This window comes from Danaus plexippus (assembly GCF_018135715.1).
Source record: "Danaus plexippus chromosome 3 unlocalized genomic scaffold, MEX_DaPlex mxdp_25, whole genome shotgun sequence".
Taxonomy (NCBI): Eukaryota; Metazoa; Arthropoda; class Insecta; order Lepidoptera; family Nymphalidae; genus Danaus; species Danaus plexippus.
The window spans coordinates 1,595,459-1,612,957 of record NW_026869844.1 but is presented as its reverse complement, the minus strand read 5'-3'; the positions used below and the strand labels follow the sequence as shown (position 1 = coordinate 1,612,957).

At 29.8% G+C, this 17,499-nt stretch overlaps 2 protein-coding genes across 2 annotated transcripts; both read right to left on the bottom strand.

Annotated features, from left to right (window-relative positions):
* Nucleotides 1–3,413: 3,413 nt before the first annotated feature.
* Nucleotides 3,414–10,882, bottom strand: LOC133320031 (gustatory receptor for sugar taste 64a-like). Its single transcript, XM_061526638.1, has 9 exons — nt 10,792–10,882; nt 9,330–9,508; nt 5,571–5,742; nt 5,066–5,272; nt 4,787–4,891; nt 4,518–4,702; nt 3,926–4,095; nt 3,682–3,847; nt 3,414–3,524 (listed from the first exon to the last, which is right to left on the bottom strand). The coding sequence occupies exons 1-9, from the start codon at nt 10,880–10,882 to the stop codon at nt 3,414–3,416; spliced, it is 1,386 nt and encodes a 461-aa protein (XP_061382622.1).
* Nucleotides 10,883–11,340: 458 nt separating this feature from the next.
* Nucleotides 11,341–14,267, bottom strand: LOC116770077 (gustatory receptor for sugar taste 64a-like). The gene is made up of 9 exons (XM_061526754.1): nt 14,121–14,267; nt 13,872–14,043; nt 13,367–13,573; nt 13,088–13,192; nt 12,819–13,003; nt 12,228–12,397; nt 11,979–12,144; nt 11,732–11,821; nt 11,341–11,606 (listed from the first exon to the last, which is right to left on the bottom strand). Exons 1-9 carry the CDS (start codon nt 14,172–14,174, stop codon nt 11,550–11,552), a joined length of 1,206 nt encoding a protein of 401 aa, XP_061382738.1. The 5' UTR covers nt 14,175–14,267; the 3' UTR covers nt 11,341–11,549.
* Nucleotides 14,268–17,499: the final 3,232 nt, after the last annotated feature.

Genomic DNA, 17,499 nt, shown 5'->3' with positions numbered 1-17,499 from the left:
TTATCTATCTAGTACTTTTTTATGTTGTAAGTATAAAAATATTCTAACCTAAATGCTACTACTAAAAATATATTGTCTATAAAAATAAGTAAAGTAATGTAATATTAACACTTTAACACTTGATGTTTAAAGTTTGAGACTGAATAACAATAAAATTACTGACTATAATTATAAGAAAACATGAAATCAAAATTAATTACATGACGCATAAATTCATGTTATATACAACACTATACACTACAAGTAACTGCCTGAGGTAAGCAAGGCTTGAAAACCAAAAAAATTTGATCCACATTTCGGCCTAATATTGAAGAATAAATGAAGTATTTAAAATTATAAAATAAGTAAATAACAAATTAAATAAAATTAAACTGTATTTAAATGTATTGCAACTCAAAAGATGGGATGTTTTAAAATATAATTCTAATGTTATTACATCAAAACACTATTTAAATATTATTTATTAGAAACGTTTACTATTAAGGAAATACAAATAATTCACGGGATGTCATCGAAATTTCAGAACAATTCTAAAACTATTGTAGTGATTGCCCACATTGGTCCTGACTTCTTTTTTGTGTTTACAATTTGAAATTTATTTATAGTTTAACTATTAAGAAAGTAATTTAACATATGTAATAAAGCATAATATAATATCAACGTGTATGATAAGCTTGAGCTAAATCTCTCTCCAAACTTTCTTAACACAGGCCATCCGAGAAACAGATTATTGTTTATTTTGAACAGCAACGACCGCCTGGCAAAGCTATTGCAGTGTTTCTTGACAGTTTGATCTAAGCATATGCAAATATTAGGATGACGAATATGTACAGCTGGCTATGTACAGACTTGGCTTTTGTAGGTGATAGTCCCTAGCTGTGGTCAAGTTACTGCAGCTCGATCATGGGCTGGCTTGACCGGGGAAGTACCACCCTCTCACAGAAGATCGGCGTGAAGTAGTCTTTAAAGGCTGCGTTTCGTCCAATGACTGAGAGAGCCGGTTGCCTTTTTCCTTTTCCGACCCTTTCCTACCCCTTCCCTTTTCTTTCCCTTTCCCACTTTTTCCTCCCCCTCTTCCCTAATCGAGGTTGGCAACCCATCCCCAAATCTACGCTGCGGATGTCCATGGGCGACGGTACTACCTCCATCAGGTAGGCCGTCTGCTCGGTTGCCCCCTATGGCATAAAATATATGGCATAAGACTGTAGGCAGCAAGGAAACCTACATATTTTAATGTATTTGAACATCAAAAATGTAGCCATATCACAGCAGTATATTATGGCAAATAGATACGAGTATACACCTGTTCCAATTTTGGTTTGCAGCCTAAGTAAAATTGTAGGTATTTATTCTATAATTTTTGTGAATTCATTTGTTTGAACATAAAAAAATTAAGTGTTCAACTTAAACATATATATAAATTCAATTTATTGTCAATTGACTTTTTATCTTATTATGATCCGATAACTTATATCAGGGTTTGTTTCTCAAAGGATATGTATGTACGAACGAGTATGTATGTAAAATATATTAGGGAGTCTTTAAATTACATAGTAGACGGGGTAATCATTTGACAAATTCGGTTCAGCTGGAGTAAGATTAGTAACTAAGTAAGTACTATTACTAAGGAACTTAAGTATAAACTTACTCGAGTAACAAAAATTATTATATTAATTCTGAAAATAAATTATTATGTTTGATACAAAACAGCTTTCCATCACATGTTTGAACACAGTTTTCCATCGGTCTGGAGTAGCGCACTTTTATCGAAGTAACCATTATACGAATTATTGGAGAAACTATGCAGCTAAGCATCCAATTTTGTTTTAGAGTGGGGCATAAAAATTTATGCTAGGATTCCAGGCTCAATTGATTTGTCTCTGAAATTAAGATTTCCTGAGAGCCGATCTCTGATTGGAGGAGATGAATCTAGTTGAGTTCAACCCCGGCGAGACAAGAATTTGCGAGTTTATAGCTTTAAAACCCTATTTTCTGTTATTCCGAAATTCTTGAACGGAGAACCAACAACAGAGAAAGTATTGAAATTATGGGGGTCGATGTATTGAAAGAGGTCCAGTTTCATGGTCATTTGGTAATTAAAACTCAATTAACTACCGAAAGCTGAGGATAATGAATATATATTATACAAAGCACAAATTCTTACCCACATGGAGTATTTCATGTCTCGTCTGATTCTTCCCTATATCAACTATTTCCGATACCGTAGATCGCAAAATAACATGACTATGCCCTTAAATTCTTTATGTATAAGTTATAGGGCAAGAAGAGTTATCCTTTCAACACAATGGTATCTAAATCAATCTATTTAAACCCAAACAAGTTAAGCTTCCACATTTAAAACGATGATCTGATCAACAGTTCTATCCGTAGGACGAATACGGGACCAAAAACTGGTAAAATCGTAAGGTAGGAAAACAGCAAAACCTTTTCATAAGACAATATTATTATTTGCACATGTTAAAAACCCACCTTATATCCCACCTTGTTCTTTGGTAAAACAAACTGAATAAATGACAACTAATTTGACAGAATCAGAGGAAGGGCCGCAATGGTCCAAATTCGGGAATACCATTTTGAAAACATTTTAAATATGTGTTTCAATTACATCTTCCTTTATTCAATTAATTATTAAAGATACAATCATGTTTTAAAATATTTATCTACATGTACTCTGTAAATACCTCCAGTAATTATAGATACTGTAAGCAAAGGGGTGGAACGTGTAACTGTGTTGATTTAAACATTAATTGCACAATTACAGTTGTTCGAATAATTACATTATATTAAAATAAAGATGATACTTAATTATATATAAAAAACACTTCACAAGTAATAAATAGATTATATTAAAATGCTTAAGTTTTGATTATTGATGACATGTAAATGGTGACAGAAACGAATTAATAAATCATTAGCTTCAGGAACATTTCCAATGATTTATGATAGACTTTGAGTCTGTCAAGATTTAGGTAGAAGATTAAAATTGATACCTTGGGTGGTGATTGTTGATGGGTAGAAAAAAATTATTTATAAAATCAAATTTATTGTATTTTTTACATATTGAAAAATATAGAAAATTTATTTCACTTCCACTTTTACCTACAGCTAAACTCGTTTAGGTTTCTTTAAAGTATTATTTTTATGGATCCTTTTATATTTACAAAAAATATTTGTTTTCTTTTTTTTTATTGAAATTTATTTACAACCTTAATAACTGTGATACAAATTTTTTTAATATTTGTCATATTGTATTAAGATGAGTTCATATTTTATAATCGCAGCAGCCACCTGGGAACAAATTGTATTATTTTAATGGCATTATGACTTTACCGCATGAAAGCATGAAAATTATAAAACATAAATAATGTATGAAATCAAAAACAAATTTTAATTCATAACAAAAATGAACAAACCTCTAAAAGCTTCTGTCGTTTCAGAGCAAAAAATCCCATACCATTAAGAGATATTTGATCGTTATTCAACTGGGATATAAGTCTTTTTATCTGTCAATATATATTAAAATGATCAGTGAACAGAAATATATTAATAGATAAAATAAGATCTTAAAATATAGATTACAAAATAATTAAACCATATAATTTGCTTTGTTTATCAAAAATAAATAAAAACACTGATTGATAATAGTAACTTTAGATAAACCTCGATGTTATAAGCATAGGTAGGAAATGAAGAAAGGAACGGCAATGCCTTTTGCGAGTGGAGGTTGATTTCGGCAGCTGCCAACACAACGCTACTAGCTCTCAAAAGCAACCAACCCAATGAGTAAAAGTAATAAATCCTGTTTATTAATGTGCCCTCTATAGATCTGAAAAAATAAATTTAAAGAACATTTCTGAGTTTTATAAATATTACCTATAAAACATAGATATGTTATGTAAGGTACCTTATACCCAAAAACAGCTGCAAACATATGAAATACAGATTATTCAAGTTGGACAACAGTATAAGCGCTCCGAGCTCTGTATCAACTTTACGTACAAGCGCTGATTGCTGAACGAAAGCTTGTCTGATACGTCGCCACACGTCTACTCGAAGGTGAAAACCTGTGGCCAACTGACACAACAAAGCTAATCAGTATTTCAAATATAAAGCATTATGGTTATAAAGACCAATAATTAATAAGTATATGAAATAATATGTTAAGTTATAAAAGAAGTGTCTACAATTTTTCCAAAACCCTCTTAGAAAAGTTGTTAACAACTTATAACAATTGAGCTTAAAAATTATTTTCTTGACCAGATTTTGAAAGTTATGATAGTTCATTACATGTTATAAAAAATATAATAATAGGAAACTAAAGATTTTTATTGATATTTTTCTGTCATAGATATGTTATGATTATAACGCCGTCCTCCTGTCGAGTCGCCTTATAGATCTTCCTTACAGTGTTGCAATCGCAATATTTTATTTAAAAACCACGTTTTGTAAACATAATTTGAAAGCTCATTATAATAACAAATATTCTCTATTCCTACTTTTTTCACAGCCAAGACCTCGTTCTCGGATTCTACAACTTCTTTGACAAAATTGTTGAGTCTGTGATAACGAGACGACAGACCCATGCTCATAAGGATTATGATAAGGTCTTGGAAGTTCCAAAGTATGGTTGCAGATTTACTCATAATAAATATTGGTATAGCCAGCCACAAAGAATATTCGTCTGCAATAAATATATATATTTTTTTATTAATTACCTACAATGAAAACATAAGGTATTTGTAAAAAAATACTTTTCCCTACTTACAATCATGTATTAAAAATCCGTGCGATGTTAATATATACCGCTCGAAATAATCTTCAGGAGGGCAATCTGCGCCTGTAGCTGATATCATGCTTAGAATGTGCTCCACTGAAAGCAATGAATTTATTAATTAATCATTTACAATTATTTAGACATGACATCATGTGATTTTGTTCGTTTCAGTTTAATATCATCACATCATATGGGTAAATAAAATTGAGACGTTTAAATCTAACAGTATATAAATAAGAGATTTTGCAAAAAGTGTCTTTTTGGTCTCACCAGTTGCTGAGATAGCTACAAAAAGACTAACAAAATTTACTTTTCTTCTAATAGAACTATTCGGTAAAAGAAAACTAGCCCTTGATTCTATTCGTATCCAGTAGCTTGTTGATGATTTCCATGATTTAACAAACTTCCAAGAAATCATCAATGAAAGCAGAGCATTTCCATAAAAAATGGATCCAGAGAGTGTTGCTGACACATTACCTGAAATCAAAAGTAGAATTAAATTCCACCAAAAAATATGTAGAACGTCACGTTTATCGTGAAGTTTCGATTTCTTGTTTGATGTCCTTTGCCGAGCTTTTCCATCATACAGCTTTAAGTTTCTAAAATTTACATCAGTGTTCATCACCAAAATGTTTTTACGACAATTTTATCACGTTATATAATATAATCGTCAATTATGTCCAAAATAAAATCTTTAAACAGCAAATTTTCAAATAAACGTTGTATTAAAATATTTTTTATATGTACGTATATTATTCTACTTATGGCAACTTACGACCAGCAGATTTTGTCAGAAGTCGGGCCAATTTCCATACAGCTGCAACTTCTATTATAGACAGCGTTGCAAGCATGACTATTGTCCAGAAAACTGCCAAATTACCTCCGTATGTTGGAATACCAAACCATTTCGCCTTATTAAATATAGCCTCCATGACGGACACGAAACCCTAGATATTGATTTTCTTATGAGTCATGAATGTAAAATGAAAAGCAAAACCGTCAAACTAGGAATGTAAAACTTTACATCCGTTTTTGAACTGATCCTCATTGGAATTTTTCTTTTATTGTTATTCCTCATTTGCGATGTAATCTTAATACAAATTAATTGTACTTTTCTTTAAATCACACCCAAAAGTATTTTATACGAAACTTCACATTTACAAACTTATTATCTCAAGTCTAACACAGCGTTCTATTTGAAGGAAAACATACAATCCAATAAAGTACTATGAAATAATGTAAAAGTTTATACATTACAAGTACACATTAGTATCTTAATAACAGTTTTAGTTTTTAACACTTTTATGGAACGGTAATATTATATAGTTTAAGAGATTTTTCATGAATATTGTAGTAAAGAAACTTTATAATACACAACTATAAAACATTATAAATACATTAATACCGCTGTAGCTTTTGTTTCCTTCAATACAAATTCATATAGCAGCTGTTATTTTTTACGTAAAATAATTATTGAAAGTAATTGCATTTTTACACGATAGTATAAATTATTCGTGGACCGATTATATTGTAGGTTTTAATAATTTATATTGAAATAGGATAAGATTATTTGTCAGTCAGTTTTTTATATTGTGAAAAATTTATCATTACAAGTCTTCCATCGTGATGTTTTTAACCAAAGTTCAGTTATAATTTTTTTGTTATGTTCTATTGTACACTTGGGTATAAATGAATAAGATAAGATTTACCCACAATTATTTTCTGTGGACGTTCTTAATCTGGTTACTTAATTTTTTTTGTTTGGATTTAATTTTTATTTGGCTGAGGTAAGACTACAAAAAGGTGAGTTTATATTTTTCGAACTTATCTCATACGAATGGTTTGTTTGTGATATTTGGTTTCTCTTATATTATATAATCATGTTTTAGATTTTTCTCTGTTTCTAAGGAATTTTAAAATTATTATAACAAAGTCACATTTAGATGGTTCAACAAACTCCAATAATAAAGAGTCGATTACTTCTTTTAAGCGGGTTACCAAATCACAATGTCACACGTGTTGTCTAAGTCGAGACCAAAGCACTTATTTGAAATCAGTAGTTATTCCGTGATATTATCCTCAAAAACTGTCCGTATTTCTATGAAATAAATACCACAATTCACTATTATTATTAAACTCAGCATCGTTTTCTAAAGAGCAGTCTCCTTTACAATCGAGTTCTTTAATTTATTGTAATAAATTAATACCAGATAATTTCAAGTAAGATTTATTCTTTTTGTGCACGTTAGGTAATTAATATCATAAGATTAATAATTTTTAATAACAAAAAAATATTTTACATAATAATATATATATCGGCGCTGTTTAAAAGGAGTATAGAACTTTGTTTGAATTCTAGTATTAATATGACGTCTGGACGCACGACAACGGACTGCAGAGTTCAGCGAGTGCGGATCAAAAAGAATGTAATTATGAAGAACCTTCGAGAAATCCAAGAACATTTAGAAGAATTGAAGTTTCATTTTAAAATATCTGGAACGTACTGAAACAAGTGACATTAGTAACCTCAGCGAGGCTGGCGTCCTCTCTTTAAAATAATGAATTTGTATTAAATCCGATATATATTATTTACTTTCCAATTTCCTACAGTATTCTTAAACGAAAACAATGAAATTAACTCATTAGTAACTGAAAACTTATTTTAATTCTCTTAACCTCTTAAGGTTTTTGAAAAAGTAGCTATGGCATATTCGTAGATTAGTAAATAAATGTAAATAGGATAGAGAAGTTATTTCGATTATTAAAACTAAGAAAATAGGCGTCACGGCCATGATAATAATAGAATGATCGACTCTAGCAGTAGAACGTAATATATAGGTATAGTTTTTTTTGAGTTTTCTTGTTTTCTTTAATGACAGGAACACCGCCAAAACAGAACAAAGGTAATTCCGAGTAAAAATAAGCCGATAAGACGCTAGTTAACTTATTGTTTTTTATTACAACCACCAAATTTAATGTAAGCTTCTTATGTACAGACAGTGTGCGATATAAAATTGTAATTCTTTTGAAAGGAAACCGCCCCATAAGAAATTTAGATATTTGTAAGTATTTACGTAATAAATGACAATTATATAATTAGATAAAGTCATTTAGCAAGATGGGGTAAAGGTACTGAATAAACTTAAACATACATAAACGTTTTTGTTTATAACTCTATTTGATTGCTTCGCCAATACTTGAACAAAGTTTATATTAACACAAGATAAAATAAAGAAAAATCCTTTGGTCATACATAGACTTTTTTATATTTCTATCCCACTTTTGTGTCTTAATATTTATGTAGCGGTATCGTTTATTTTCCTTACGATGGCCGTCTGTTTGTCCGCCAATTAGTACTAATGAGCGATGCACTCGTAATATTATTCAAGGAAACTTTTAAATTCTTTAAATTAATTTCATGAAAAGCTAAGCTTATTTATTAAATATAACATACAAGAATTTTAGTTTATTTGAGTGGTTATATGAGTGGAAAAAGTATTCATTATCTATCTAGTACTTATCTATGTTGTAAGCATAAAAATATTCTAACCTAAATGCTACTACTAAAAATATATTGTCTATAAAAATAAGTAAAGTAATGTAATATTAACACTTCAACACTTGATGTTTAAAGTTTGAGACTGAATAACAATAAAATTATTGACTATAATTATAATAAAACATGAAATCAAAATTAATTACATGCCGCATAAATTCATGTTATATACAACACTATACACTACAAGTAATTGCCTGAGGTAAGCAAGGCTTGAAAACCAAACAAATTTGATTCACATTTCGGCCTAATATTGAAGAATAAATGAAGTATTTAAAATTATAAAATAAGTAAATAACAAATTAAATAAAATTAAACTGTATTTAAATGTTTTGCTACTGAAAAGATGGGATGTTTTAAAATATAATTCTAATGTTATTACATCAAAACACTATTTAAATATTATTTATTAGAAACGTTTACTATTAGGGAAATACAAATAATTCACGGGATGTCATCGAAATTTCAGAACAATTCTAAAACTATTGTAGTGATTGCCCACATTGGTCCTGACTTCTTTTTTGTGTTTACAATTTGAAATTTATTTATAGTTTTACTATTAAGATAGTAATTTAACATATGTAATAAAGCATAATATAATATCAACGTGTACGATAAGCTTGAGCTAAATCTCTCTCCAAACTTTCTTAACACAGGCCATCCGAGAAACAGATTATTGTTTATTTTGAACAGCAACGACCGCCTGGCAAAGCTATTGCAGTGTTTCTTGACAGTTTGATCTAAGCATATGCAAATATTAGGATGACGAATATGTACAGCTGGCTATGTATAGACTTGGCTTTTGTAGGCGATAGACCCTAGCTGTGGTCAAGTTACTGCAGCTCGATCATGGGCTGGCTTGACCGGGAAAGTACCACCCTCTCACAGAAGATCGGCGTGAAGTAGTCTTTAAAGGCTGCGTTTCGTCCAATGAGTGAGAGAGCCGGTTGCCTTTTTCCTTTTCCGACCCTTTCCTACCCCTTCCCTTTTCTTTCCCTTTCCCACTTTTTCCTCCCCCTCTTCCCTAATCGAGGGTGGCAACCCAACCCCAAATCTACGCTGTCGATGTCCGTAGGCGACGGTACTACCTCCATCAGGTAGGCCGTCTGCTCGGTTGCCCCCTATAGCATAAAAAAGACTGTAGGCAGCAAGGAAACCTACATATTTTAATGTATTTAAACATCAAAAATGTAGCCATATCACAGCAGTATATTATAGCAAATAGATACGAGTATACACCTGTTCCAATTTTGGTTTGCAGTCTAAGTAAAATTGTAGGTATTTATTCTATAATTTTTGTGAATTCATTTGTTTAAACATAAAAAAATTAAGTGTTCAACTTAAACATATATATAAATTCAATTTATTGCCAATTGACTTTTTATCTTATTATGATCCGATAACTTATATCAGGGTTTGTTTCTCAAAGGATAAGTATATACGAACGAGTATGTATGTAAAATATATTAGGGAGTCTTTAAATTACATAGTAGACGGGGTAATCAATTGATAAATTCGGTTCAGCTGGAGTAAGATTAGTAACTAAGTAAGTACTATTACTAAGGAACTTAAGTATAAACTTACTCGAGTAACAAAAATTATTATATTAATTCTGAAAATAAATTATTATTATTGATACAAAACAGCTTTCCATCACATGTTTGAACACAGCTTTCCATCGGTCTGGAGTAGCGGACCTTTATCGAAGTAACCATTATACGAATTATTGGAGAAACTATGCAGCTTGGCATCCAATTTTGTTTTAGAGTGGGGCATAAAAATTTATGCTAGGATGTCAGGCTCAATTGATTTGTCTCTGAAATTAAGATTTCCTGGGAGCCGATCTCTGATTGGAGGAGATGAATCTAGTTGAGTTCAACCCCGGGGAGACAAGAATTTGCGAGTTTATAGCTTTAAAACCCTATTTTCTGTTATTCCGAAATTCTTGAACGGAGAACCAACAACAGAGAAAGTATTGAAATTATGGGGGTCGATGTATTGAAAGAGGTCCAGTTTCATGGTCATTTGGTAATTAAAACTCAATTAACTACCGAAAGCTGAGGATAATGAATATATTAATACAATATATTTACATCGGGACTTTGCCTATATTATACAAAGCACAAATTCTTACCCACATGGAGTATTTCATGTCTCGTCTGATTCTTCCCTATATCAACTATTTCCGATTTCTTAGATCACAAAATAACATGACTATACCCTTAAATTCTTTATGTATAAGTTATAGGGCAAGAAGAGTTATCCTTTTAACACAATGGTATCTAAATCAATCACATTTAAAACGATGATCTGATCAACAGTTCTATCCGTAGGACGAATACGGGACCAAAAACTGGTAAAATCGTAAGGAAACCAGCAAAACCTTTTCATAAGACAATATTATTATTTGCACATGTTAAAAACCCACCTTATATCCCACCTTGTTCTTTGGTAAAACAAACTGAATAAATGACAACTAATTTGACAGAATCAGAGGAAGGGCCGCAATGGTCCAAATTCGGGAATACCATTTTAGAAACGTTTTAAAACTTTAAATATGTTTCAATTACGTCTTCCTTTATTCAATTCATCATTAAAGATACAATCATGTTTTAAAATATTTATCTACATGTACTCTGTAAATACCTCCAGTAATTATAGATACTGTAAGCAAAGGGGTGGAACGTGTAACTGTGTTTATTTAAACATTAATTGCACAATTACAGTTGTTCGAATAATTGCATTATATTAAAATAAAGATTATACTTAATTATATATAAAAAACACTTCACAAGTAATAAATAGATTATATTAAAATGCTTAAGTTTTGATTATTGATGACATGTAAAAAGGTGACAGAAACGAATTAATAAATCATTAGCTTCAGGAACATTTCCAATGATTAATGATAGACTTTGAGTCTGTCAAGATTTAGGTAGAAGATTAAAATTGATACCTTGGGTGGTGATTGTTGATGGGTAGAAAAAAATTATTTATAAAATCAAATTTATTGTATTTTTTTACATATTGAAAAATATAGAAAATTTATTTCACTTCCACTTTTACCTACAGCTAAACTCGTTTAGGTTTCTTTAAAGTATTATTTTTATGGATCCTTTTATATTTACAAAAAATATTTGTTTTCTTTTTTTTTATTGAAATTTATTTACAACCTTAATAACTGTGATACACATTTTTTTAATATTTGTCATATTGTATTAAGATGAGTTCATATTTTATAATCGCAGCAGCCACCTGGAAACAAGTTTTATTATTTTAATGGCATTATGACTTTACCGTACGAAAGCATGAACATTATAAAACATAAATAATGTATGAAATCAAAAACAAATTTTAATTCATATCAAAAATGAACAAACCTCTAAAAGCTTCTGTCGTTTCAGAGCAAAAAATCCCATACCATTAAGAGATATTTGATCGTTATTCAACTGGGATATAAGTCTTTTTATCTGTCAATATATATTAAAATGATCAGTGAACAGAAATATATTAATAGATAAAATAATATCTTAAAATATAAATTTCAAAATAATTAAACCATAGAATTTGCTTTGTTTATCAAAAATAAATAAAAACACTGATTGATAATAGTAACTTTAGATAAACCTCGATGTTATAAGCATAGGTAGGAAATGAAGAAAGGAACGGCAATGCCTTTTGCGAGTGGAGGTTGATTTCGGCAGCTGCCAACACAACGCTACTAGCTCTCAAAAGCAACCAACCCAATGAGTAAAAGTAATAAATCCTGTTTATTAATGTGCCCTCTATAGATCTGAAAAATTAAATTTAAAGAACATCTCTGAGTTTTATAAATAGTGCCTATAAAACATAGATATGTTACGTAAGGTAAGATACCTTATACCCAAAAACAGCTGCAAACATATGAAATACAGATTATTCAGGTTGGACAACAGTATGAGCGCTCCGAGCTCTGTATCAACTTTACGTACAAGCGCTGATTGCTGAACGAAAGCTTGTCTGATACGTCGCCACACGTCTACTCGAAGGTGAAAACCTGTGGCCAACTGACACAACAAAGCTAATCAGTATTTCAAATATAAAGCATTATAGTTATAAAGACCAATAATTAATAAGTATATGAAATAATATGTTAAGTTATAAAAGAAGTGACTACAATTTTTCCAAAACCCTCTTAGAAAAGTTGTTAACAACTTGTAACAATTGAGCTTAAAAAAAATTTCTTGACCAGATTTTGAAAGTTATGATAGTTCATTACATGTTATAAAAAATATAATAATAGGAAACTAAAGATTTTTATTGATATTTTTCTGTCATAGATATGTTATGATTATAACGCCGTCCTCCTGTCGTGTCGCCTTATAGATCTTCCTTACAGTGTTGCAATCGCAATATTTTGTTTAAAAACCACGTTTTGTAAACATAATTTGAAAGCTCATTATAATAACAAATATTCTCTATTCCTACTTTTTTCACAGCCAAGACCTCGTTCTCGGATTCTACAACTTCTTTGACAAAATTGTTGAGTCTGTGATAACGAGATGACAGACCCATGCTCATAAGGATTATGATAAGGTCTTGGAAGTTCCAAAGTATGGTTGCAGATTTACTCATAATAAATATTGGTATAGCCAGCCACAAAGAATATTCGTCTGCAATAAATATACATTTTTTTTTATTAATTACCTACAATGAAAACATAAGGTATTTGTAAAAAAATACTTTTCCCTACTTACAATCATGTATTAAAAATCCATGCGATGTTAATATATACCGCTCGAAATAATCTTCAGGAGGGCAATCTGCGCCTGTAGCTGATATCATGCTTAGAATGTGCTCCACTGAAAGCAATGAATTTATTAACTAATCATTTACAATTATTTAGACATGACATCATGTGATTTTGTTCGTTTCAGTTTAATATCATCACATCATATGGGTAAATAAAATTGAGACGTTTAAATCTAACAGTATATAAATAAGAGATTTTGCAAAAAGTGTCTTTTTGGTCTCACCAGTTGCTGAGATAGCTACAAAAAGACTAACAAAATTTACTTTTCTTCTAATAGAACTATTCGGTAAAAGAAAACTAGCCCTTGATTCTATTCGTATCCAGTAGCTTGTTGATGATTTCCATGATTTAACAAACTTCCAAGAAATCATCAATGAAAGCAGAGCATTTCCATAAAAAATGGATCCAGAGAGTGTTGCTGACACATTACCTGAAATCAAAAGTAGAATAAAATTCCACCAAAAAATATGTAGAACGTCACGTTTATCGTGAAGTTTCGATTTCTTGTTTGATGTCCTTTGCCGAGCTTTTCCATCACACAGCTTTAAGTTTCTAAAATTTACATCAGTGTTCATCACCAAAATGTTTTTACGACAATTTTATCACGTTATATAATATAATCGTCAATTATGTCCAAAATAAAATCTTTAAACAGCAAATTTTCAAATAAACGTTGTATTAAAATATTTTTTATATGTACGTATATTATTCTACTTATGGCAACTTACGACCAGCAGATTTTGTCAGAAGTCGAGCCAATTTCCATACAGCTGCAACTTCTATTATAGACAGCGTTGCAAGCATGACTATTGTCCAGAAAACTGCCAAATTACCTCCGTATGTTGGAATACCAAACCATTTCGCCTTATTAAATATAGCCTCCATGACGGACACGAAACCCTAGATATTGATTTTCTTATGAGTCATGAATGCAAAATGAAAAGCAAAATCGTCAAACTAGGAATGAAAAACTTTACATCCGTTTTTGAACTGATCCTCATTGGAATTTTTCTTTTATTGTTATTCCTCATTTGCGATGTAAACTTAATACAAATTAATTGTACTTTTCTTTTAATCACACCCACCAGTATTTGATACGAAACTTTACATTTACAAACTTATTATCTCAAGTCTAACACACCGTTCTATTTGAAGGAAAACATACAATCCAATAAAGTACAATAAAATAATGTAAAAGTTTATACATTAGTATCGTAATAACAGTTTTAGTTTTTAACACTTTTATGGAACGGTAATATTATATAGTTTAAGAGATTTTTCATGAATATTGAAGTAAAGAAACTTTATAATACACAACTATAAAACATTATAAATACATTAATACCGCTGTAGCTTTTGTTTCCTTCAATACAAATTCATATAGCAGCTGTTATTTTTTACGTAAAATAAATATTGAAAGTAATTGCATTTTTACACGATAGTATAAATTATTCGTGGACCAATTATATTGTATGTTGTAATTATTTATATTGAAATAGGATAACATTATTTGTCAGTCAGTTTTTTATATTGTGAAAAATTTATCATTACAAGTCTTCCATCGTGATGTTTTTAACCAAAGTTCAGTTATAATTTTTTTGTTATGTTCTATTGTACACTTGGGTATAAATGAATAAGATAAGATTTACCCACAATTATTTTCTGTGGACGTTCTTAATCTGGTTACTTATTTTTTTTTTGTTTGGATTTAATTTTTATTTGGCTGAGGTAAGACTACAAAAAGGTGAGTTTATATTTTTCGAACTTATCTCATACGAATGGTTTGTTTGTGATATTTGGTTTCTCATATATTATATAATAATGTTTTAGATTTTTCTCTGTTTCTAATGAATTTTAAAATTATTATAACAAAATCACATTTAGATGGTTCAACAAACTCCAATAATAAAGAGTCGATTACTTCTTTTAAGCGGGTTACCAAATCACAATGTCACACGTGTTGTCTAAGTCGAGACCAAAGCACTTATTTGAAATCAGTAGTTATTCCGTGATATTATCCTCAAAAACTGTCCGTATTTTTATGAAATAAATACCATAATTCACTATAATATTAACTTTTATGACATTGTCTATTTGCACTATTATTATTAAACTCAGCATCGTTTACTAAAGAGCAGTCTCCTTTACAATCGAGTTCTTTAATTTATTGTAATAAATTAATAACAGATAATTTCAAGTAAGATTTATTCTTTTTGTGCACGTTAGGTAATTAATATCATAAGATTAATAATTTTTAATAACAAAAAAATATTTTACATAATAATATATATATCGGCGCTATCAGCTTCAATGACGGATCGAACATGAGAATAACTTAAGGCTGTCATCAATTATCATAACAACTTGTTGGTCGTCGTTACTATTGTTAAAAGTAAAACGAAATCAAAGACTGTTTAAAAGGAGTATAGAACTTTGTTTGAATTCTAGTATTAATATGATGTCTGGACGCACGACAGCGGACTGCAGAGTTCAGCGAGTGCGGAGCATAAAGAAACTTCGAGAAATCCAATAACATTTAGAAGAATTGAAGTTTCGTTTTAAAATATCTGGAACGTACTGAAACAAGTGACATTAGTGACCTCAGCGAGGCTGGCGTCCTCTCTTTAAAATAATGAATTTGTATTAAATCCGATATATATTATTTACTTTCCAATTTCCTACAGTATTCTTAAATGAAAACAATGAAATTAACTCATTAGTAACTGAAAACTTATTTTAATTCTCTTAACCTTTTAAGGTTTTCAAAAAAGTAGCTATGGCATATTCGTAGATTAGTAAATAAATGTAAATAGGATAGAGAAGTTATTTCGATTATTAAAACTAAGAAAATAGGCGTCACGGCCATGATAATAATAGAATGATCGACTCTAGCAGTAGAACGTAATATATAGGTATAGTTTTTGAATGTGTATGAGAACAAAAATATATCTAGAGAAAAAAATTCTTAATAGACTTATACCAGCACATAAACCCCTGTTAAACTCTGTTTAGAAAACTGCAATAAATATAAATAATAACGTATACACCCGTGTGTTTGTTCTTGATATTTTTAATAAGAAACAAAATAAATTACTCGTTTGTCTCGCTAATTATATTAAATAGTATCACTACAATCATCATATCAATACATGTTATATATTTATTTAAAATTGATGAATATTATTTGTTCAAATACGATAATGACTGATGTATGACTAAATTATGTGTAACATACATATGACAACATGAAAAATAAACAGTTTTTAATACATATAAGTTTAATATTATACACCCATTTAATAAGGGCTGCTCATTCTAAATAAATTGTCTAATTTCTATAAAGTAAATTGGTATTTAAAATTTGTTGTCACTTTATATCGAACGTCAAGCAATGATGAGATTCATAGTGTTTATTGTCTAATTATGATTTTTATAATACAAACATTGATAGAAACGATAATCCGAGTTATTTAGGATTCGTTATAAATTATAATTTCATTTTAATAACATGACGATTGTCTGCTTTAGCTATCATTACTAGCACTGACGATTACTGTGTTGAGGCAATTTTAAAACAACAACTCACCACATGTTATTAGATTATTTTGTTAGGTTTCCCAGAGACGGAGTAAAATGAAATATTTCATTTCATTATACTTTCTTCTCGTCATTTTGTCTTGAAATTTCTATGTTCTCTCCAATTTTCTTAAAAATATATAACAAATATAACAAGAAGAGAAAGGAAAAACTTTCATGACCTTAAATACATTAGATATAACACTCATGTTCAATTATATCTTTTAGTTAAGAATCAAAACAGAATTTAATGAAAAAAAAATATATTTAATAACCTTCATTATATTTTATTATATTTGAAATATGGATGCGATAAAAGCAAAAACTCCTTCACAGTTATATTATGGTTGTTACCTTTTAATGTGGGTAATGTATAGGAAAATCATTTCGTTTATTCATAAATAACAGAATAGCTATTAACGATTTCAGGCAAACTTTCGTTTAATCATTTTATATATTACCACGTTTAGTATTAGTTAATTATTCTCGACTATTTTTAATGATAACAGTTCCACTAGAACATGAATTGCTTTTATTAAAATGAGCTCTACATATTCTGGAGTGCGTTTAATTAATTACTGCTTCTTGCATCGATATATTTCTACCAGCGTATATGTAAACAAACAAATGACATTGCCTCGGCTGTTTGCTATATTAAAAAATCTGCTTTTAACTAAAAGCCAAGTAAAGTTTTGCATATCTACAAGTTTTTTTTACTTATCTTATCCCTCTCTCTACACTGGTGCCGTTTAGGTCACTCACTTCACTTTTTTATTAATA